At 38.8% G+C, this 26,132-nt stretch overlaps 1 protein-coding gene across 1 annotated transcript; it reads left to right on the forward strand.

Annotated features, from left to right (window-relative positions):
- Positions 1-573: 573 nt before the first annotated feature.
- LOC137269804 (amine oxidase [flavin-containing] B-like) lies at positions 574-24,993 on the forward strand. The gene is made up of 14 exons (XM_067803641.1): positions 574-652; positions 3,837-3,916; positions 5,042-5,136; positions 7,777-7,914; positions 8,251-8,355; positions 8,708-8,799; positions 9,220-9,361; positions 13,147-13,296; positions 13,585-13,744; positions 14,954-15,098; positions 19,816-19,873; positions 20,053-20,150; positions 20,871-20,982; positions 22,013-24,993. The coding sequence occupies exons 2-14, from the start codon at positions 3,868-3,870 to the stop codon at positions 22,208-22,210; spliced, it is 1,542 nt and encodes a 513-aa protein (XP_067659742.1). The 5' UTR covers positions 574-652; positions 3,837-3,867; the 3' UTR covers positions 22,211-24,993.
- Positions 24,994-26,132: the final 1,139 nt, after the last annotated feature.

The following is a 26,132-nucleotide window of genomic DNA, read 5'->3' on the forward strand; positions in this document are numbered from 1 at the left end:
CAGCATCCGAGGTCATGTGACCACAGAAACCCAAACACAGCCAATGCACACACTCCGTACACACTTGCCCCTAAAGATGGCAATGCATGCAAGATCCGTGGCATTGTCCTGTGTTCCCGGTTACCCCGTCGGCACGGGCGTAAGCTTTTACAATATATGACAATCAAGGTTGGTCCTACGTCCAATTGCCTTACTCCCCCACCCCCTATGTGATGATACTACGTCCAATTGCCTTACTCCCCCATCCCCTATGTGATGATTCAACGTGAAAGTTTAATACCCAGACCTGAGAGTCGAGACACCCACACAGACGACTCTTCCGATTATGAATTCGTGATTGTTTGCAAACATAACCCCGGACAGCAGTCTGCCATGACAGACCCAAAAAGTATATCCATGAAAACCGACACAAGTCTAGAAAATGTGGCAAATCTTGATTTCCACAGCTTCATTCCAGAGATTCGTTAACTGTTAGTGCATCCGCGTATGTAGCCTGTTTCAGTGACGTACGTAAATAAATAGAAGGGAGATAAGTCGCGTTTCGAGAGAAACCAATAGCTGTTAAGTAGAGCGCATATATTATATGATTAGACAAGATTGCGTACAAGTGTTACGGTCCGGTGCATGTCAGTTTGTGGACGCAGAGCGATAGGTACGTATGTCTACTTATTTGTAGATGTGGCAAGTTTAGCGACCATTTTGCGCAATAGTGACCATATATCATTTATGGCTGAGGAGTGTTGATGATATTAATGTGAAACTGATCGATTAATGTTTCCCTCCAGCAGTCAAGTTAGGAAACCTAGCTGCAAGCTGTTCAGTACTTGCTCCCTCGACCGTGACGGACACGTGATTGGGATATATTGCATTGCTTCAACCCAGACAGCAGGGCATTAGGAAAGGGGGAATGCATGCTCATTTATGTGGCATTTTTACAACTATAACTGGTAGTTCTTGCTTAAATGTTATAAAGTATCATAGCAATATAGGTTTTTCCTATTTTCTTATGCCTGCATGGATGTTATAGTGACTGATCCATTGTGACTGATCCTGGTTAGAACTGTGTTTCTTACCTCAATATGTAATAGTGTGATGTGAAAACGTGATGTCAGTTACATATCTGATGAAAAACTCATGTTTCTTTTAATCTGTAAACTAAACAATACCGCTTTGCCATTGAAAGAAAAATCTGAAATTTACTTAGTATAAATAATAGCTAGTTATATACAGTTTTTAAGTAAAGTGTACTGCAAATGCTTACATGCATTTCTAATGCAACCATGAAGTTTGATTTGTATTGTCAAAAACAGTGTCTTCCTGTGAGTTTGTCAGGCAATTTATCATGCAATACAGCAGTTACTACTCTTTTGCTGCTACTCATGTTTAGTGGCATAAACCTACACGTTTCTCATGTGTGGAGTTAGACTAACAGCTAGTCTCTGAAATGAAAATATTTTACTGAAACAACGTTCATAGTGAAAAAAAATAATATAATGAATTGGAGCCCAGAGACTTTCTTAATTCCTGAAGCTAAAGGACTTGCCACATTTTCTAGACTTGTGTGAGCTTTCTGGGATATGTATACCTCAGGGTCTGTACGACAGACTAGTCGTAAGTACTCAACGTTATAAATTATGTTATATGGACAAGCTTTATGGATGAACAACTTCATTATTCAGCTTATGCATTTCGATACAGCTTCTTGTATCATTGTCAAGCTAATATGAGGAAGGTGGAGAACAGAGCCCTTATTCTCGAAATGTTCTTAGCCCTCAGAATTCTTACCTTTGATCATAGTCAGTGTGTTAAGGATGGGCTTAAGGAGTTTGTAGGGCTACAAATGTTTCAAGAATAGCTAGTCAGAGTGGTATATATGCACAGAACATACTTAAATAAAACACAAAAATGACATTATTGAGATGTACAGTAAGATGTGATGACAAGGGGCTTACATGTGGAGGCCAGTGAGGGTGTAGAGAGGTGAAGCAGATAGAATCTTTGCAGGTGGACGTTATCCTGGTTATACAGTCAGTGGTAGGCTGGTATCAAGGGGTTGTTCAAGGCTGTTGAGCCGTTGTCACAGGGCAAGGAGGGCTTCTTCTCGTAATGCATTCATGAACAGGTCTGCAAGATCATAGCTGATAATGGGGTCAGGGTCAGATATTTGATCGAGTTTCTTGCAAAAGTCACTAGAGCCCAAAATGAATGATTTAGTTGATTTACCAAATGGGGTGAGCACTTGGGTGAGGTATTGGGTAGTGTTATAGAATATGTTATGTCCATAAAGCTTGTCCATATATTCTTCTCTAACTTCTAAATAATGCCACACAAAGAAGTTATAAATTATGGTCTGATGTCACAAATAGATTACATATAGTGTGTAAAATGACACAGGACATGAAACAGAATTCTTTGTAGGCTGCAGATGAATGGCAAATCATTCCTTTATGTGGATATTGATGGATACATTCCTTGAACAATTGCAAGGTAGTAGCATGCTACTGTTGCTACAACTTTAGTCTGGTTTAATTTAGATATTTGAATTTTGCTTTTATTCATTTGTTCTAGCATTTAACAGAATCATTATTTTCGCGGTTAAGTGTTATGAGACAGACAACATACACTAGGTCACACTTAGGCTGTGTGTATGTGAAACATGATTCACTCTGGCATTCATCTGTAAACATAATAAAATATCTAGATATTACAGTCATGTTACAAATTCACTATAAGTATAAGCAGTGTATGAAACTCCTAAAAAAGCCAGGAAGCCCACAGGCCTGATATCTAGAAAATGTTGCTGGCCCTTTTAAGATGTAACCAGTCCTGTATTAAAAATAGGAAATTGAGATATGGTTTTAAAATAAAGTAATTAATGAATTACTTGTAGTGAGGTAAACATGTGCAAAAGCAAATTTAATAAAATCATAACTTTGTGGTCACTGTTGATTCGTTTAGCGTCACTGCCATCTGAATCAGAAAAGCAGAAGAGAACGACCTTATTCACTGGCTCAAAGCATTCTCTAGACATGTCACATTTAGTGTTAGATAAATGGGTAGGTTGATCTGAGGAATTTACAGTTTGATTGATAATGAACTGTATAGACATAATGTAGCTACTATGATTGTAAATTGTTTTCGAAATATGTCTGTAGTCAGTGACATGGTCAAATATATATAATCTTGGAAAATGTATTGGCCCACAACTATAAAGTTGACAGCCTGCCATGAAACTAGTAAGCAGTGGGCTGCCGGGCAGACGCTATTTCATACACAGGTATAACATTAAATCTTATACATGATCTGCTGGGGGTCACATACTTTGTGCATATATTTAAGAAGGTGGGGGGTGTCTTTACATTACATGCTTCTCCATAAAAATGATCATCACCCCTCTAACCATAGATTATGGACAATCCCTTAGTCAGGACTCATGTCTGCAGGAGTAAATTAATACCAATTGTAACATAATCAAATCATGTCAAAACTCTTGAAGATCTGGAATAGGATTGGTTTCAAGCAACCCCCGTTTGTTGAAGGAAGTGACAAGTGGGGTCAGGTGGTCAGACAGTCGGTTGGTAGATGCATGTCATCATATCCCAGCAATGTAGATTGATGCTCATGATATCAGTCACAGGATTGTCTGGTCCAAAATTGATTATTTACGGAACGGCATCATGCTGAGCTGAAGAAAATGCTGAATGATGTGTTAAATATTCAACCAAATGCAAAACACACACATGATGTTGAACTTCTGTGAGCAATTCTGTTATAATGGCTGATTAATATATTACACAGCGCTGACAATATTTTGAATTTTCATTTCCTATCTCTAGTGTGTTCTGTTAGTGCAACCTGCACCTGAAGATGGATGGCATTCGTGTGGATGTTGCAGTTATTGGCGCTGGTATCAGTGGTGAGGACAACTTAACTTCACTTACTAAAGTATCAAATTCTCTGCCATATAAGTATTCTAAATGCATTGATTCATGTCTCGACTGAAACCATATTTTCAAACTGTCAGCAATATGGATGGTTACATAAGCTGGTTGTTCTCACTATCTATCATTTACTGGACCACAGTAAGAATTTAATTCTTTAGTGTAAATCAGTATTCATTTTCTTTGGAAATATGCACATTCGTGATTAATGTATTCAGTTGTGTTGAAATTGATTACCATATTTATATATTTAAGAATTTAATTCTTTAGTGTAAATCAGTATTCATTTTCTTTGGCAATATGCACATTCGTGATTAATGTATTCAGTTGTGTTGAAATTGATTACCATATTTATAGCGACAGGAGCAAATTTACAAGATTTATGCTCTATAAATTCCCAACAGTTAGACCAACAGCTTATGCAAGTTCAAGGCATTTTAATATTGTTAGCATGAGTCTTTCATATTTACTCACAAATTTACTGAACAAAACCCACCCGAACAAAATCTCCACCTGTCAAAACTCCACAGAACAAAATTTTGGCACAATGCAGAAAAAAAAGACACCAGTGTGAAAGCTGACAATTGATTTGGAATTAGATATTTCATTTTTCTTCATGAAATAAGCATTGGAAGATCATGATTCAATGCAAGTACATAAGATGAATCAACACAATCTGATGTTGTTGCCAGTGCCATTTGGAAAAGTCATCCTCACAGACACACACAATTTATCACATTTATCACAATTTATCACAATTTATCTATGGTCTCTGTTACAGAAACATGCTTATCACCTTATCTCACTGATTTCCATTGTGAAAACATGATGATCAAAACATGATTTAAGCAACTTGTCTGACTGACCTCTGTCATGAAAATGTGATAATTTACTTATATCAATGGGCTTTTTGTGAAATAGGGAAAGAATAACAAAAAAAAAAGGTATTTTGTCCTAATATTGGTAATTTCGATTGGAAATTTTGTCCAAAGAAATTTTGTTCAAAGGGATTTGTATGGTTTGGATTTTATCCATCTCCGTAATTATACAAAATAAGACAGTTTACCTGCTTATGTGAACTCTGATTATCTTTCTTAAAGGACTGAGTGCTGCCTGTTTACTCAAGAAGAGTGGACTGAGTGTTGCTGTCCTTGAAGCCCAGGATCGTGTCGGAGGGCGGACCTTCACAGTCAGGGTACAAGCATTGGTCTACCACTCTACCTTGTCTTGTTGCGTTAGCTCTCTTTTAAAAAGCATGTCAGCTTATATATAATTGTCTTCATCCTTCTATGTATTATTCTTCAACTCGGATCAAATCACAAGCTATATTCATCATATCAAAATCATTTTCACTCAACATGCTGACAAAAGAACAGAACAACTGAGCTTTTGTTGTAGGTCTTTGTGAACATGAATGCTATCACAGTGTTAGAAATTGACTTTATTTTCAGTTCGGCCGTCTGGGCCAGTAGACATAGAATCTTCCTGGTCCAAGCTGTTTTCTACTAGCCCAGTGAAAGAGATTGATGTAGTTAAACACTAACTTTGTATTAGCCAAATGTAACGAGGCAAACATGGTTAGGCCTTTTTATCAGTTATCAGAATAGGGGATATGGATGGAGGTCTTTCCATCTTTGTAATCAGCAATGACACGTACCTTCATCTCAGCCAGCAGCCGACCAATAACATGGTTCTGAGTCGTCCAGACAAACTTCTAATTGCCACATGCATGGAGAAGAGTGTTAATTTCTATAACTGCTATTATAATTTGTCACCTTGCTGACGTAATGAGGACTGTGAAGCTAATTTTTTGCATTGATGATCTATGGCGTCTGTAAAATATTCTCACAGATGTACAATCTGACATTGGTCATGTTTTCTCAAGTAAACTGACTATCTAAACCATATATCATTATGAAATTTGTTTTGCATTTATTGTGAAGCATGCACAATTTCACATGTAAGGTATTGTGGTTTTTGGTATAGTCATTGGACATGCAGTGGTGCCAAGGTAGTGGTAATGTTTCTTGTAATTGTGTCCTGTTTTATATGGAAGGGTAATGGATTGAACAAGCAATGAGGATATATCCTATAAAACTGTTATGTGTAATATCATTTGGACCAATTCATTACCTGTGCGGGCTACCATATCAGGCTTTACATATTGCATGCAATGCCCTAGGGCCCCGCAGGGACTTGACATTATATCTTATCTTACCTCTCACATGAATGTCGGTTTCTGATTGGCTAAGAGTTATTCTATTATTTTCAATGTACCCTGCTTACAGGCGATGTATTATTTTCTATGTACACTGCTGGGAATTCCGAACACTTCTGGTGCTTCATGGTAGTACTTCTTTGCCTCGAATACCTTTGAACCACGCATGAAGCACAGAAATCACCGATGTGTTTTGATTGAAAATCAGTGGAAGGGAGATAACTCTAAATCTGTTTACCTTGTGTCGTGAATGGTGATTCACCTTGCATTCAACAGAAGTGCTTCAAACAGTTCAAAATTAAAATGCAGGTGTTCAGTAAGATAAATACGTTGTTCTTTTGTCCCTCAGGGGCCATGGGCTTGGGGAACATAAACACACCTTGAGGGTACACGAGCCCATGGCCCCCTCGCGACCACTGAACAGCTTATATTGTACATAATACCAAAACAAGAATTAGGTCATTAATGAGGCCCTGTCTAGATGTTGCTGAATTTATCACCTTCTTGTTTGCAAGGATTACAATGTTGATGTTTTTACAGATTGTTATAATTACTGTAAATCACGAAATTTTTGCGTCATGATATTTTTGCGAGTGGCGACCAACAGACATTTTTGCGTCACGATATATTTGCGACTTGTTTAATTTTTGAAACGTAGTTTAGTTTGACAGTTTCAAAGCCTACTTGCATCTGAAAGTTTTATCTGAAGTAAATCCAATCACATATTAAAGTTTGCCGCTAATCTTGAACACCATTTAGTGGAGTACTTCCGCATGTATGCAATCAGTGATGTTTTCCTAAAAGACAACGCTTGCTGCATAGGCCATATAAGCTTAAAACAGTTCAAAGGGATTAAATGGAATGGCTCTAATAAATTGGCATTGATGAAGGACCAGTTTAGTCAGTGTTGGTGAAGCTGTTGATCTCAAGATAAGTGTCATGAAAGCTATCCACGCCCGCTGGATGGTCTCGGCCTTTCAAACAGTCTCCAAGAAATGTGTGTTGTGTGCTTGGCGCCTGTCTGGAGTATCGGACGTACTGATTTAGTGGCTTTTGTTCAGGTATCCATTGTTTGACATGTGACACGTGAGTACGAGTAATGCTAGTAATTAGTCATTCCTCACGTTGTCATTGCTTAATATATGTATTGTCTTGATCTATTGTTAATTATATGAACTGGTGAATAATAAAGTGAAGATAGGACAGGTTGTTTGCTGATTATTCATTGCATTCTACCAGCAAATTGCGTCATGATATTTTTGCGAGCTTAAGTCATGCGCAATTTTCGCAAAAATATCATGCTCGCAAAATTTTAATGATTTACAGTACATGAACAGCAAGAAGCAACTTTTATTAGAGAGAGACAGAGAGAGAGAGAGAGAGAGAGACAGACAGAGAGAGAGAGAGAGAGAGATTGATTCTTCCCACATTCAGGACACATTCACAATTTTGCAAACAATATATACATCCCAAGCCCCCACCCCACCCCAACATATCAGCTGTGTAGATCACTGCCTGAGTGTCGAAAACTGACTTCTCATTATAGGTGAAATTCATGATTAAGTTGTAATAACAAACATATTTTGTACCAGTGATCAATGCTTTGTTTACTTGTAGCACCCAACTCATGGCTGGGTAGATGTGGGCGGCGCCTACATTGGACCCACCCAGAACAGAGTGTTCCGACTCATCAAGGAACTAGGACTACAAGTCTACAAGATCAATGAACAGTACAGGAGCGTCCTGTATATTAATGTTAGTGTCATATCATAAATACATTTGCTGGCATTAATTGTGACTAACACTATTTATAAACAAATTTAATGATGGGTGTCTTACATGATGAAACTGACTGAGGCAGCAGTTTGTCAAAATGACCATGATTATTAAGATAACACAATTTCAAGATTTGTTGGACTTCATGTATGTATGAGAGTAACAAGATATTTCATCCTCACCTTCGTTATGGACCAAATGGGAATTTTGAGTTTGCTTGAATTAGTCATAAACACTGTATGGAACTGCTTAACTGGACATATGACAAAGATATTACCTCCATGCTTGTGTCATGTCATGTGTGAATATTTTCAGGGCTCCTGGTCAGCCTTTAGGGGAACCACACCACCTATGAAAAATCCCTTTAGCTATTTGGATATCAATCATCTAATCAGGACCATTGACAAGATGGCCGAACAGGTACAGTGCATAACAATGGCTTGTTTGTTTACCCAACATTTTCTGATTTGGACAGTTGTCTTCCAGAGCTGCTGCTTGTACCATTGTTGGCATGTACATTTCTAAATAAAGTGCCAAGGTAAGTACATTTAGCATGAAACGTGCAATTATGCAGTCTGTACGCAGCACTGGTCTTCTCAAGAATAACCTATTTTGAATTTCAAATAATGATTAAAGCAGGTTAGAAGTAGAAGTATTATTCCCAGTTTTCTCAAGACCGTAAGTAACTTGCTGTAATCATTTTGAGATCTGTGAGCGTGAGAATAGAACTTTTCAGTGACATGGAATGAACATAGTAGTGTGCTGGTTGCAGGTGCCCATACGTGCACCCTGGAAGGCAGCCAAGGCGAAGGAGTGGGACTCAATCACTGTACAGGAGTTCATCGACTCTATTTGCTGGATCGGGTAAAGGAATTATATGTTTTTGTAAAGGCCATTCGGAAATTTATCAGTCAACAATGTTTAGGAATTTTTTATATTTTTGCATGGCTTCTTGTTCCAAGAGCTGATACTTTCTTTGGATGCTGACTCGAATGGTTACACTGTGTGCTTACAGGTAAATTACAGTAGCACGATAACTGCAATAAACTTCAACATAACTAAAATTTCCATCAGTCGGAAATCATTACAATCAGGTTCCTGTTATGATAAAATATATTATCTTTCATCTTGATGGTGCTTTATCAAGCGATTTAAACAGTACAAAACAGTTTTTGAACTAGAGAGTGACTGTTTTTAAGAATAATGTTCGCTCTTTTTGGGGTCTTGCACTTTCAAGGTACATGTAATTTGGCATGTTTTTTTCTCCTTTTTGGTATATTTCAGGGAAGTGAAACAACAAATGAAGATATTCGTCGAAGCTTTATTTTCATGTGAGGCACATGAATTGTCCCTTCTGTACTTCCTTCAATATATCCACAGTGGTCAGACTTTCAACAGGGTGTCGACCATCGCTGATGGAGCACAGGTACAATGTTAATTTCAGTCTTATCTCCACCCTCAGTGACCTCGATGTTAACAGGTTGCCTCTAATCAGTGATGGATCACTAGTACAGTGTCAGTCTTTGTCTCCCCTCCTCACACAGTGGCCAACAGGATGTCTATAATCACTGATAAATCTCAGTCTGAACACCATCCACAGACCTCAGTGTCAACAAGGTGTCTTCCATCACTGATGGAGGGGGCGGTGGGGTAGCCTAATGGTTAAAGCGTTCACTCATCATGCTGAAGACTGGGGTTCTATTCTCCCACAAGGGTACAATATATGAAACCCATTCCTGGGGTCCTCTTCTGTGATGTTGCTGGAATATTGCTATAAGCATTTGTTACGGTTAAGAATTTGCCGTGACAAACAAAGTAAGAAACCCCCTGTGAACCAGCAAAATAAAACAAAGACAAGCCTAAAACAGACAGTCTAATACAACAAATAATGTTGTATTATTTAGCAAAGAGAGCAAGTTATACAAAGTCACAAGTCAGTTTCACAATAATGATTTCAAAAATAATACAAATGAGACAAAATCTATGGCAGTGGGTCACCAAATATAATATAGCAAACACATCAAAGGCTTAGTGCGAGGTTGAGGGGAAACACTTATGCAGAATGTAACACAGCTAGCGGTCTGGCAGCGGTTAATGTAGATTCAGGCAGATTCATGCATTGGCAATGATGTATACACCAGAGAATATGAATGTGTGTGTCCCTCCAACATGGCAACTAGCCTTTTTATATATATATATAAAAAGGCTAGTTGCCATGTTGGAGGGACACACACATTCATATATATATATATATATATATGTTCAGTCATTTCTCGAATGTTCGAGCACATACGACTGTCGCTACTAGCGTGGAGAGCTCTAGAATAATCTCCTGGAAGTAAACAAATAGAAAGCTAAGGGCAAATAGTTTCCAGAGAGGCAGCTGCCAAAATCTTAAAAATGCTGACCATCTATTATACGAAATGTGATCCATCATAATTATTACTTAATCAATAACAAAATATACAGAAAATACACACTCATAACACATTTGAAAAGCTTACTCACTCACTCACTATTCACTGATAGAGCACAGACTGATTTTTGTCTCAGTCTGCCCTCCACTGTCAGTGACCTCAGTGTATACAAGAGATCTCACTGCCACACTCTCTCATCACTGATGGAGCACCAGTAGAGCGTAACTTAGTCTCCCCTCCACCCACAGTAGTCACAATATAAGAAAGTTGTTGATGGATGACACTGTGACCCTAATGTCAACAAGATGTAGCACACATTAAACATTAGTCAAAGACTCCTGAGGTAATAGCACAATGCTTGTAGGACACATTACTTTTACATTCCCATAAATTTAAGTTCTGAATATTTTTTATTAATTTGAGAAAAAAATAATAACAGATATGAAAAAGTGGGGAGATATAACTCTACTTCCTCAGTACACGGCTGAAGGAATGTAGAGAGACTGGCTGTTGATAGGTCAGCCAGCTGTTGCAATATATCAGTCCAAGTGTATATTTCATTTATTGGTCAGAGCATATTACATAGTTTAATATGGCAATAATGGTTGTGTACGCAGCATGTCTGTCCATTCATTATAGATGGAGTCTGTTGTGTTAAATGAAATGAATATTAGTGATTTATGCTTCATTTCATACAGTAGATGAATCCAGATATTAAACTTTGCATCTCTCATTATTCGTTTGTCAGCGTCTGCTGTACATTTTTTTGACCTGTTCAATGATAAGTGATGGGGTTCAATTTATATTTAAAAGGCCACTTGCCCTAAAGGAAGTAACTTGTCCTGACTAATTTTCCACTTGCCCTGATTTCATGACATTATTATGATGACGTAATTATGAAAGAATATCATGGTATTATGTTCAGTGGAGTTGCAGTGAATACAGTATGTGGCAAATATGATATCTATCACGAATAATGGATAACAAATACAAATTATTATTCACAAAAACAACATTGTAGTTAAGTGATTGATGCACAATACGGAGCCCCATGTTTACTGTTAATTTGTCGTAGTAATAACTAGTGATCTGACATGACACTCAAATTTGGTATGTAATAGACTAGCAGCTGTAGTCCACAGTACCATGTGCAGCCTTTGCAAACTAACATTACTTGCACAACTTCAAGGCTGGGACATATTCCATTCTTGCATATCTCACTTTGAATAAAAGACATGGTCCATTAAAAAAATGTACATATTCAGCTCTGGTGAACAAATAACGACTTGAATTCATGAAGGGCTACAGTTCAGTTCACCGAATATGCAAGTATGTAGTAACAGCCTTAATGTTTAGAGGCTGATTTATAGAAGTGATAAATAGCAACAAAAAAAAACTTTGTCATTGTGAAATTTAATAGCTACATTTTCTCTCCAAGTAATCATAGCTTTGAGTGAAAACTTGTATGAATTTAAGTAGCTATGTGGACGACAAGAGTAGACAGTGCATACGTTAATTTAGCCAATCCCTACATGGGCATTTGTGATCATGAATATGAGTGAGTGAGTGAGTTTAGTTGTACGCCGCACTCGGCAATATTCCAGCTGTATGGCAGCGGTCTATAAATAATCGAGTCTGGACCAGACAATCCAGTGATCAACAACATGAGCATCGATCTGCACAACTGGGAACCGATGACGTGTCAACCAAGTAAGCGAGTCTGACCACCCGATCCTGTTAGTCGCCTCTTACGACAAGCATAGTCGCCTTTTATGGCAGGCATGGGTAGCTGAAGGCCTATTCTACCCTGGGACCTTCACAGGTCGATCATGAATATGACAACCATAACACTGACAGTATAATTCTGATCTGATCAGTTAGCAGATGGAACAGTGTCATAAGACTCAACTCTTTGTGGGGACCGTGGTTTAGCATAGTGATAAAAGCATTTGCTTGTCAAGCCAAAGACCTGGGCCAAGATTTTCGAAGCCTAGACTTTAGCGCTAAGATAGTCATAAATGACATACAGTAACATTAACTACGACTGGTGCTCAGAGAGCTTAAAAAATCTTGGCCATGGGTTTGATTTCAGAACATGGGTACAATGTGTGAAACCTATTTGTGTAGTCTCCTTTCCCCCTCCCCCAACCACCCCCACCATATTACTGAACTCACTCATTCACACACTTAGTCTGTTGTTTGCTGAACTGGTAGTACATGACACGATGGCAGGCATCAAGATTCATATCTTGGTAACCATGGTATGACATGCTTTTTATGTGATAGACTGGTTGTTTCTGGCACTTACAACTTTAGATGATGGATGTACTGCTCAGGGTTTGTCAGATTCAAGGTCGCTTTATTTGTTTCAAAAGTTTCAAAACTTGTCTGTGAACTCCATTTTTTATACAAGTCAAACTGAAAGCTAACACACTAATACAGGTAACACACTAATACAGGTAACACACTAACGCAGGTAATTATTCCCTTGTTAACATAGAGACAATATCAGAATTTGTTACAGGTGCCTGAACTAAAATGAATACATCTGAACCAAATTTATTGCAAGCTGTAGAGATTAAACTATCATTAAAACCAGTTTATCCCATGTGCATAGGTACTGAAAAGAATTTGAAAGGAAACATAGCATGCCTCTGTGAGTTTCTGAAAATGTGGATGCAAGTTTAGTCCCACTGAGGATTAATTTCCACATATAATCATATAAGTGTTGCTTCACAATGTTCTAATGTATCCAAGATCTGTGGTCCTTAGCTGTATTCATGTATTTTCCAAGGAGAAGAAGGTTATTGGTGGGACCCAGCAGATGTCTGAGAGGATGAGTGACTGGCTCGGTGCTGATGTTCATCTCAAGTCCCCAGTCACCAGTGTCACACAGGATGATGCAGGAGCAATCGTTTACACCGCTGATGGAAAAGTCGTCAAGGTCAGTCATTCACACGATAACTTTCTGCGTCATGTTCCCTGAATCAATGATTCAAGAAATATATAGCTTTACAAACTTGACTATTGATATAGAATGCCTCAAAAACACTCACATAAACTGCTTGACAAATGTTGATAAACGTACAATGACATGGAAATTGGCAAAACTTTTAAAATGCCACTGTAGCCACATATCCCTGACAGTGATACAAAACCTATCAAAACTGAAATAATTATAACATACCATACTTGTTTGGGTGACCTAGAGAGTGTATTCTCTTCCCCTCAGTGTAAATATGTGATCAGCGCCATGCCACTGCCGCTGCTATCCACAGTGCGCTTCACACCTCCGCTACCTGGTCTCAAGGCCCAGTTGATTCAGCGAGTCCCCATGGGCTCCGTCATCAAGGCAAACATGTTCTACAGCACCCCATTCTGGAGAGAGCTAGGTGAGCATTTAACACATGGAACTGAAAGGGATAATAGGTTTACACCTATTATACAATAAATGAAATATAGGAAATAACAGCTTCACACAGGGAACTTTATTCAATATATGGATCTGAGGTAATAAATAGTCCACACAAAGCGCATGACAATATACATGCGACTTTGGGGGAGTATAGATTTAATCAGCAGATGACCTCATACAATATATGGAATGGAGGTAGTAACAGGTTTACACACTACCTGACTCAAAACAGGCAACAAAGGTCAAATAAGTTCTCCCAGAGCACTTGCCTCGATCCATGGATAATGAGTTCTCCCACACAACTTGACACAATACATGGAAGTGAAGGGGAAAATGAGTTCTCCCAGAGCACTTAGGACACAATACATGGAAGTGAAGGGGAAAATGAGTTCTCCCAGAGCACTTAGGACACAATACATGGAAGTGAAGGGGAAAATGAGTTCTCCCAGAGCACTTAGGACACAATACATGGAAGTGAAAGGGAAATGAGTTCTCCCAGACAACTTGACACAATACATGGAAGTGAAGGGGAAAATGAGTTCTCCCAGAGCACTTAGGACACAATACATGGAAGTGAAGGGGAAAATGAGTTCTCCCAGAGCACTTAGGACACAATACATGGAAGTGAAGGCGAAAATGAGTTCTCACAGAGCACTTGACACAGTAGATGGAAGTGAAGGGGAAAATGAGTTCTCCCACACAACTTGACACAATAGATGGAAGTGAAGGGGAACATGAGTTCTCCCAGAGAACTTAGGACACAATACATGGAAGTGAAGGGGATAATGAGTTTAAACTTCACTTGATACATGGAACCGAAGGAACAATCACAATAAAGTTCACAGAGAGTACTTGATGCAATACATGAAACTGTAAGAGATATTTTACTGCTGTTTTTGCCAACTTAACAAATCTATGTGGCACACTAGTGTTACATCACTAGTGATGTATATGTGATGTTACCCAGCTGTTTCATCAATAGTGATGTATATTGTTACATATCTGAGTGGAACAGCTGTGTTTCATCACTAGTCATCCATAATGTTACAGATCTAAGTGACACAGCTGTGTGATGTCTAATGTTACAAATCTAAATGACAAAGCAATGCTACATTTCTAAGGATGCATAATGTTAAAGATCTAAGTGGAATAGCTATTTCATCACAAGTGACTTATGACATTACAGATCTGACAGGAATAGCTCTGAGTGATACAGGGCCATCTGCGGTATGTTTTGATGACACAAAACCAGACGGCTCCCATCCTTCGATCATGGCCTTCATCCTGGCTGACAAGTGTCGCAGCTACGGTCAACTTACAAAGGACGAAAGGTGGGTCAATGTTATGTCGGTCATCTCTTTCAAAACAGCCTGCAAATAGAAGGGTCTGGTCCAAGAGAACCCCCAGTTGATAACATGATCAGCATGTTGGCCATCAGTGTGCCATATCAAATTGTACAATATGTGCATAGTACTAGAAACATATTCTCTTCTTGAATTCCCACATGTACTAATATTGGAAATTTTAACTATAAATTGTACATTTAATACTCTTACCTTATCTCACTGCTTACATCTCCCTCTGTTGCTTCTACACTGAGTGTATACTGTGCTGCGCTCACTAAAGGACAACTTACCGCAGTCCATACGGGGCATGCAGCATGCTCCCCATCTCGTTACCCATGTGACCATTGCAGCCTTATCATTTTCACTTTCTGCGTAATCCGAGTAGTAAGATTATCGAAGATAAGCGATATGCAAATGAGGTTTCCCCAGACAAACTGATTGGTCAATGAACAATGTAACTGTAAATCCACAGTGTGGAGATAAAATCTAGCTCTCAAAACCAGCTAGAGAAAAGCCGGAAGCCTTAATCAGTAGCTTAACAACTGATAAATCTATCTCCATTTAATTTGAAAGTGAAAGCGACATTAGACATGGTGAAAGTTTTGCTGAAATAGAATATCATTCTATTGTTTAAGGTTCAGAATCTCAATTCCTGGAAAAGTAATCAGATAAATAAATTATTTCAGTGATCATTATGATGGCATGTATGAAATAATATGTTCAATGTCAATAGTTCAAGTACGTCAATCAGTTACTATTTGTGTTCATACATGTGTAAGTGGCTTGCAGTTGGCATATTTCTTTTGATGTAATTTGTTTTTGAGTCACTGAACAAAATGAAGAAACAAGACAAAACTTTGGTTGGAATAGTTGAACTTATTCACAAAATATTAGATTGAAATTACATGGATCTGGCTAATACCTTTTTTAATTTTTCTAGTAAAAGAAAATATTTGCTTGTCAAAGGTCCTCTGAATTAAAAGAATGTCAGTAGAGCGGTGCTGTTGTTTTTATAATACAGTAGTCGACATGCTGCCCAGATATATACTAAGGCTGTTTAGTTTGCAAAACTGAAATAAGGGTATTGAGTGAATACTGTGCCAGGAAGAGGGCAATAGTGTCTGAAAACACACCGTCAGGACATTTCAGTCAGGTTGTTTGAATACTCATCGGTTATGGCTAAATTATGACAGGGAAGGTGATTTAATGTTTTGTATACTATGTACTGAAAATGGTAACAAGATGCTAAATGGAAAATTTAAGAATAGTACTTTGACCATACATATCAATCATAAAGATAATCAGCTGTCTGTTCATTCTCCCAAACTCTTTGATGATTTCCAGGTTGCAACAGTATGTATGAAAAAGACAAAGCAGCTGTCGCCTCGATGAAATCTGTTCTGACAAAGTTTTAAAGTTTTCTTGACCTTTCATGTGAATTTGAAACGGAAGACATTGAAATTCTCAAGAACTCCAACCACTTCCAATGATCTTTTAACATCTGTGTCTGATGTGATTGGATATGAATTACATGTTCAAATTGAAGAGTCTCAGTTTGTTACAATTTAGATACTACACGGTCTGTCCAGGGAAAACAAACCGATCTGACTAATCTGTGCATCCTGTAGTAACACTAAAGCACTTTGATTAATATTTGTGGCATTAATTTTTGTTAGGGACTTGTAACAGTTCTGAGGGACTCATATTCAGCTTAGCGTAATGTGAAATATGACCCAATAATAACTATCATGAACCTCCAATTAGAATTACCCAATACTAGATTCTATTGCTCTTGATGATAAAACAATTTCTGGTATCATACGTTTCCAATTGCTGCATCAGAATTCTTCTCGAAAATCACCAGTAGATCACGGGGGATGTGTACACAGCTATTTCCAGCTCTGTATATGAGTCAAATATACACGTTAAATTTTAATTTGTGCATATAATACAATACAAATCAAAATCAAAATTCGAACTTAAATGGTGAACAATCACATGCAGAACTCTCCAAAATCCAGGTGACGAAAGAATACTGAAAGATCCTAGGCCGGAGCCTGAAATTTCCTGGACTGATGAGTGAGCTTGTATGAACATAGTAAATACTGTAATTCGGGAACAGTGGATAACTTTGTCCCTGCAGTGGAAGTCAAAACAGAACTAATGGCAGCCAAGTATGTTGGTAATATGGTACCTTTGAGGTTTTTTGCAGCAGATGTAGAAAGTCAGCGATGACCTGAGCAGAGGCGGGAGTAGGAGACTCAAGCCTTGCAATAACCTTCAAATCTCTTACATTTGTCATCGCATGATTATTGTCCAATGAGCAACTGTATTAGCTGTGACTCCTCTACCCCTGGCTATAAGAGATTTCTCCAGTTGTGCCAGGCATGAAGAGATAGAGTCCGGGGGAACCCATGGTGAAGATCTGAGTGAGGATGAAGAAGTAGGTCATCTGGGTTTGGTTCTGTCAGACTTCTGACCCATCAACAAACCAACTTTTAGGACAAATTGTATGGATATCAACTTCTTTATTGCGTGATTGCGACGTTTCGGTGCAGATTCATGTACCGTTGTCATTCCTGCTTGACAACGGTACAAGAATCTGCACCGAAATGTCGCAATCACGCAATAAAGAAGTTGATATCCATACAATTTGTCCTATTTGTACACCTCAACTTCTAAAATGCCACTCAAACAAGTTAAACCAACTTATATTCTCACTGAGTACTTCTGGGGTTGGTCAAAAATAGAAGTATGTTCTTGGTGGTGGCCAAATTTTGTAGTGCTACTTTGGGTAGCAGAGCTGTAGGGGAGAACACATATACATGTTTAGCCATTCCCATGACGTTGCCAGCGCATCAAGGTTGCATGCTTTGGTGTTCAGAATCAGATACAAATACTTTGGGAGCTGGTGCTTGAATGGAGTGGCGAACAAGTCTACTGGGGGTGATATTAATGGGTAGATCACTGTGTGGAATTTCTGAGGCTGTATTATTTTCACTCATTCGGTGACAGCTGAAGCAAGATGGGGCTATCACATTCTTGGCTTCTGGAATGTGTCTTGCTTGGGCGACAATGACAGCGCCGAAAGAATCTCACTGCCCATTGAAGCAGATTCGCCAGTCCCATAGATCCCACATGGGTCAGGTACCAAACTTCCATCAAATTGTCTGACTGGATGAGTATACTGGATGACTGAAGTTCCTTAGCCCAATGCTTGACAGCTAATATCATGGCATTGAACTCAAGTTTGTTGATGTGAAGGGCCTGTTCTAAACACAACAACCCAACTGCTTAATGGTCGAGGAAGTGTGCTCCCCAGCCCTTGTGGGATGTGTCAACCAACAGATGATGAGTCGAAAGAGTCGAGTGGAGAGGGTTGTAGAGAGTTGTAGAGAGTGATGAAATGGTTCTGGGAATGACTTCCATGGAATAGTTGACTTGCAGAAACGGTCACCAAGACCATTGTAATGGACAACGTTTAAGTTTACCTCTGTAAGTCAAGACTTTCACTGACATGAGGAGATCTAATATCTCAGACTGGTATGGCAAACCAGTTCAGTGATGTTGTGGTGAACTGTGAAGCTAACATCACGTAACTTGGCCAATATTGGCCCCCTAAAGTCAGAAAATCTGGCCCGTGTAAGGCTTCCAGAATCGGTCCTGTACTATTTTCCCCACTGACGTTCACTGGCCTAGAACAGGCAAAGAAGTATTGCCCAGTAAACAGCCATAATGGTTGCAAATTTTATGAAGCTAGATGTAAACATGATGCATCATTCTTTCATTCATTCAGAGTTCATTTTCCTCAGCCTCGAGCATAACTTTTAGACACTGAGGAGAGGAACAGATTCTGAAATTTCAGTGATGCCATTTTGCACTGATGCACTTTGTCGTCTAGTTCAGTATTTTTTTTTTACATGAATCCCCAACATATGTAAATAACAACTCTGATTTGTTCTGGATGAGCTAGCCCAACAGATGTTTCAAAATTCAATTCATCTGCTATATGTCTTTTTGAACTTCGAGTATTTTCATGTTTACACTTTTTCTTTTGATTCTATCTTTTGATGTTCAGTCTAGTATGACAATGCTATAAATCTCGACCATGTATTGAATTTATGTTAACGATGTATTTCAACAGTCTTTCTGTCATCTAACAGGAACATGTAACATCTAACATGACATACATCCTGAGTGTTTCAGGTTGCCCTTGTCCCAGCAAAATTCATACTGCATGTTATTGTCCAAAATTTAGCTCAGCTCTTAACCGTACTTGAAAAAGTAGTCCCTATAAGTGATTCACAACAAATATGGTTGCTTTTTAGTTTCAATTTAAAGTCAGAAATGTGGAAAATTCTACCTTGTAGCCACCTCACTGAAGCAAACGGCATGGTCCTGAGATGATCTCCCGCAATTCACCAGACAGAAAGGGAACTACCAGTACTGGGCAAATACTAATACCTATAGTATTGTGGTGCAGTATTTATGGTAACCACGCATATGTGACCCAGTAAAAATTTGCCTTACGGAAAACACGTATTGGTCCAATACTGACACTATATCATTGTATATTATGGCAGTAACAACCGTACAGTGGATGTAATGGTTTCCTTTCTGTAACACTCACCCTTGTTGTTGCGAGAATAGTATTTCAGTGTATTTTATTATGATATGATACAGATGCTATACTTCGTTTCAGAAAGCAGAAACTGTGCGAGCAATTTGCAGATGTATTCAGATGCAAGAAGTTTTTGGAGGTAATGAGTTTGATGTTTGTGAATAGTTTTAGAGAAATATGCAATTTCTAGTCTTGTCATTCATGCTCTTTAATGTTTCATGGGTACATTCTAATAAAGAGGAGAACATATTTGGCTCATGCAATTTGACATCAATCATTTTTAGACTTTTCTTACTACTCAAAACAATACTTCTTCAGCCTGTGGGATATGTGGAGAAGAACTGGATGGAGGATGAATACTCTCGGGGGTGCTACTCAGTCACACCTCCCCCTGGAGTACTGACAGAGTATGGAAGGTAAGCTGTACCACATTGCACTGGTTCAGTATTCTCGGAGTGCTACACAGTATGGAAGGTGAGCTTTATGACATTACAATAGTTTGTTAAAAAGGGGGATGCTATCCAGTCACACTTCCACTGGAGTACTGACAGTGTATGGAAGGTAAGCTGTACCACATTACACTAGTTCATGAATTCTGGTGAAGGAATGACGTAGTCACACCTCCCCTCAGAGTACTAACACAGTGTGGGAGGGAAGTGAAATGACATTACACTTGATAACATATTACTCCATCCTCTTGCACAATGTGGAAGGAAGTGAATTAGACTCGTAACACTGTTTCAGTGTTTTGTCGTTGATGCTACGGACGGTTAGAAGTATGGATTGTATTCCTTGTGAGATAATGCTGTTTCAGCTACCACAGAAGTGCTTCCTTCACAAAGCGATTACGTCATTGCCCCTCCGAAGGGGGTGGACACATAGCATAATGTGGAGCTTAATAGTGAATAGGGAGCTTTGTTTTTGCGCTTCCCTTGAGTGCTTGTATAGAATGTATTCTACAACTTGACGTTAGGTACTTGCCATCATGCCTTGCTCTCATATAAACCCATTGGCTGTTGAGTCTGATCATGCGAGTGTACATTGCTTTGTCATGCCAACTAAAGATGATTGTCAGAGTCATTATTGTTATATCATTGGAGACATATGTTATGCATATGAAGAAATGTTTTCTTCAGGGAGATCAGGAAGCCACACCACCGTGTGTATTTTGCTGGAACAGAAACAGCTACAGAATGGATGGGATACATGGATGGAGCAATCCAGGCTGGGGAGAGGGCAGCCAGAGAGGTGGGTGACACATTTTGATATGGAGTGACACTGGTGTAGAAATGGGTGACACCTGCGTTGACACGGGTGACACTTGTGAGGACATGGGAGCTACTGGTGTAGACATGGGTTACACAGGTGTAGACATGGGTGTCACTGGTGTAGATTTGGGGTGACACTGATGTAGAGATGTTGACCACTGGTGTAGACATGGGGGTCACTGGTGCAGACATGCAGGTCACTTGTGTAAACAGGTGACACTGGTGAAGACTTAGGAGTCACTGGTGTAGACATGGGGGTCACAGGTGTAGAGATGGTGACCACTGGTGTACATATGTGTTACAGTGTAGACATGGGGGTCAATGATGTAGACCTGGGGGTCACTGGTGTAGACATGAGGGTTACTGTGTAGACAGGGTCACTGATGTAGAGATGGGGGTCACTGGTGTAGATATTGTTGACACTGGTGTAGATGTGGTTGCCACTGGTGTAGATCTGGACTTGGGGAGGGCTCCAAAGTGTAGATATTGAGAGGAGGTCCGAGGTGTAGTCATGGAGAGAGGGTTCCATGTATTGACATGGAGGATGGATCACAGGTGTTGACATGGAGACGTGGTCCCAGCTGTTGACATTGAGAGGGATCCCAAGCGTTGACATGGAGAGGTGGTTCCAGGTGTAGATATAGTGATAAGGGTCACAGGTGTAGACATGGAGAGGGGGTCCTAAGAGTATACATGGAGAGGGGGTTCCAGGTGTTGATATGTGGAGGTGGCAAGTCCTACAGTGGGTTCCAGGTGTAGACATAGAGGGGTGATCACAGATGTTGACATGGAGAGGGGTCCTAGGTGTTAACATGGAGTGGGGACCACAGGTGTTGATAGGAAGTGGGGGCTCAAAAAGCATAGACATCAGTGATCTCTGTATAGTGGATCAATTATAGAGGCATTAGTTACTTGTGTAATGTCAAGGTTAAATACAAGCTTTTAGGGATGCTAATAGTACATCTACATTTTTTGAGTGATTACTTGAAGAAACAGTTTGTTATTTGCAGGTGTTATTTGCTGAGGGAAAGATTAAAGAATCAGAGATTATGCAAGATGAGCCAGAATCAGAGGACTACCCTGCCAGGCCCCTCACAAGATCATGGGTAGAACAGAACATGCCATCTGTGACTGCCGTGGTTGTCAGCGCAGTGCTGGTCGGCTGTGTTGGGGTTGTGGCAGCCATTCTCAAGATGCTGAGCTTTTAATGTTTAATACCAGGCTGAGGAAATATTCCAGCTATGTGACAGTCACAGACAATCAGGGAATTGACATTGTGACATTAACTGGATTTTGAATACAGTGACAGGTTTGCTAAAGGTCACTTTAGTGCATCATTGCCTTAAGGGAGGATTTGGCTACCATATCGAAGAGGGTGTGATAGGGCTTGGACAAGTATCAGTGTTGGCAGGTTATTAAACTGCATGTAATGGATTATGCTACCCAATCACCTTCGAAAACACCAAATGAGAAAATATGTTATGAGTAACAGGAGATATGTTATTAATTGTTCCATGTGTACCACATCTATGTGTTTTCATCCATTCATTGATTACCTATTCATGGCCTGATAGCAGTTAAAACTAGGGCTGCATGGTGTAACGGATTTACCAGTAAACTGCAGTACGATAAGTATGGATATATTTACAATATACTAGTATACTGGTAAAGATTGTTTGGTTAAGTTTTCATAAAATTGATCATGTTTTTTCTTTTGCCAAAGCTAACTTATGACATATCTGTATGAACAGACCCTCAGTGTAATGCACGTAGGTTAGATTGTTACCTCCCTTGATTTGCTTGGAAATGGTGGATGGGGAACATACAGAAATCCAATTTGTCTGAAGCTAATGTGCTACGGCCAGTGTGTGGCGTCATTTCGGATTTAGCAAAGGGGAAATTGAATGGAAAAGTGGAAGAAAATCCGGGATGTAATGTCAGTGTGAAGGATGCAGGGGGAACAAGCAATTCGTCAGTGCACATGTGAAGACATCTTTTGGCAATGCTTTCTCATCTGACAAAAGCCAGAAAGCAGTCTCTGCAGAAAAAAACAACACTGCTTATTCATGCATTGTCACAACCTTCAATATCTTATGTTTTCAGAAGCTGCAAAATGTATCCAAATAACTCCAGTGCTAAAGATAAGCTGTGAGTTTGCATAAAATATGCGATGGAAAAGTTGAAATATATACTCACAAAAAATAAATGCCAGTCCAAAACAGTTAATGTTTACGTTTATGCGATGTTAAAATAACTATGTGTATATACCCATCATAATGAGTTTTATGGAGAAGCATGTACAATGTGAATGACACCCACACCCCAACCCTTCAAAAATGTATGTACAAAGTCAATGACTCCCCCCAACCCCTTTCCCCTTCCCACATTTTAGGCATTGTTTTTTAGTATGTTTATGTTGAAACTTGATGACCCCTGCAGTATCTGGTGCTCTGAACTCACAAAAAGCTAAGCTGTAAAATGAAAAGGTAGCCAGATTTATTGTCAAATTAAAGCTACCAGATGCAATATTGTGGGTTCCCCTGAATTTTGAGAGCTTACCCAGTGTCTTGATCCATGGTATTAAATATTTAAACAATAATCAAGTATGAAAAAATGAACTAATTGTACTGTAAATTAAAATTTATTTGTAAATATGGATGTTTTTTTCCATTTATACTTTGATAGAAGCTATAAAAAGCACAGTGATTACTCACATGTACTGTGATTCAGTTTGAAAGAAACGAACATTACAAATTTCATTTCTTTCACAATATAATTCAATCAGTGTATGAAATCATTTTTCTGGATAACTAGTAAACCAGGATAGGAAGTTTTAAAAGTTCCTAGCCCAAATGAAAATTTACAAAGCAAAGTAACTAAAGATACAAAACTCTCAAAAGTAGTTACTTATTATTTCTTTCATAAAGTACAAACTTACACATCAATGTTACAAATTGTAAGGACCAGATGACTCACCACAACTTCCAGGTTCATAACTTTTCAAACAGTGCAGTCCAGCTACCTCGCAACCAGGAGAAGCTTTACCTAGCATCAGGCTGCTGGGCTAGTGGTTATTTCAGAATGCAATACGTGTAGCAGTGCAGGAGAGTTTATTGTAGTACACTGCAATATTTGGGGCAATACATAAAGTTACTAAAAGCCTTTTTTTTCCATCTGCACATAACAGTATTTTCAATTTTTTTTGCATAACACATCCAGTTATAAAACAAAGTGAACTGTCATTCTGGGGGTCCAACTCATCTTAGTGAAAATACTAAGGCCGTCAGTTTGATCTGATTCTTACAGATGCCATCCAATACATGGTTTTCAAATTCTCATGACTGGCATGAGATCATAGACTTGTTGTTATGGCATTTAGTAAAAGTAGGATGTTTGTAATAAGATCAATATCACACTTGCTTAATGTTCTTAGTTGACACACTCCTAGCATTATAATAGCATGCACATATATTGTATTGTACTTTTTCTGTCATGATAGGTTAACTTTGATATTGTGTGATAATGAATATACATGTAGTTAACTTTGAATATTGTGTAATAACTAACGCATAGCTATGCTATGCAGTAGTGTTTTAGCAAGTTTTTCATTGATATGAACACCCGGTGTTGTCTCGATAATGACTGTCAAACACGTCACTAACTTATCTGTGACAACTTTATCTTAACACCAGCCATTATCCGAGTATTTAGTGGCAGTGTGAGTCAGTGTGTTGCAATCAGCTATTTATTCAGTATAATTAGAGACCCTGTGTTTGAAACCCTATAGTCCAAAATTTTCAAGAACATTTCACAATAATATATACAAAATATATATGCAACAAACCATAAACCACCATTTGCCTTTGAGTATATATGCAGGGAAGTACATGGAACCTTGTATGAATTCGTGTGCGTCTTCCAAATATCATCTTTACATAATCAAACCTTAGACGGCTTAGTTGAGTAAGTAAGTCACAAAAAACAACAAAAAGTAATAGTTGTTTAAGTTTCTTGGATAGTTTGTTTCAGCAGGGAGCCTATATAGAGAGGGGAGGTGAAACTCCTCGAAAAACCGCTGAACGTATGTCTCGCTTTGTCACGTGACCAGTGGAGACAATATGGCGGCAGCTTAGTATTTAAGATTGAGCTCGGTTCATTTTCAACAGCTGATTACATTCGCTGAGTGTTGTGACAACTCGGAACCTACACGTAGAAGGTAAGTCACCTGTTCCGTTACTTCAGTTCTAGTCACATATTTGTAATTAGTGTCAGTATAAGAAAATATGTTTGTAGTAAAGTTTCAAGTCGGCATCTTGTAACTCTCTGGCTTCAATTATCGGTACACAGCGAAGATAGCCTGAGTTTCGTCAATAAAAGCTTGTTTCATACATTCCTTTATGTTTTAGCAGGGAAATATACCTTTAGTTGAGAGGTGTCTGCAAGCAATAGTGATAGTTTTGTGACTTAAAAACATGTTGGGGTTTAATTGGGGTGTGTGAAAAATGTGGCAGATCGCCGATCTGATCTGATGCGCCATTGAAATACTACACGCCGTTGTTTGAAGTGTGTCTAGATATTGCTCAACACCGTCTTTCACATACACCTTTAATTTTTATGAGGGGAATTTACCATCAGGCGAAAGGTGTTTGCAGGTAATAGTGATAGTTTCATAATCTAAAATAAATTGTTAGGACGTACTTGAGGTGTGTGAAACATGTGCCATCTCACCGATCTGATCCGATCCGCCATTGAAATATTCCACGGCGTTGTTTGAGTGTTTTTGTTTCAGCTTCAAAAACTTCATTCACATACACCTTTAATTTCCTTTAGGGGAACATACCATCTAGTGAAAGGTGTTTGGAGGTAATAGTGCTAATTTTATCATTTAAAAAAATCGGTAGGGTGTTTTTGAGGTGTTGAAAAATGTGCCATCTCGCGGTTCTTTTCTGATCCGCCATTGAAATAGTATAACTTTGAGTGTTTCTAGTTATTGCTCCAAAACCTCTTTCACATGCACCTTAAATATCTATGAGGGGAATATACTATGACCCAAAAGGTGTTTGCAGGTAATATTTATAATTTGAAAATCTAAACATATTGTTAGGATGTATTTGAGGTGTGTGAAAAACG

This window comes from Haliotis asinina, unplaced genomic scaffold, assembly GCF_037392515.1.
Source record: "Haliotis asinina isolate JCU_RB_2024 unplaced genomic scaffold, JCU_Hal_asi_v2 scaffold_17, whole genome shotgun sequence".
Classification (NCBI taxonomy): Eukaryota; Metazoa; Mollusca; class Gastropoda; order Lepetellida; family Haliotidae; genus Haliotis; species Haliotis asinina.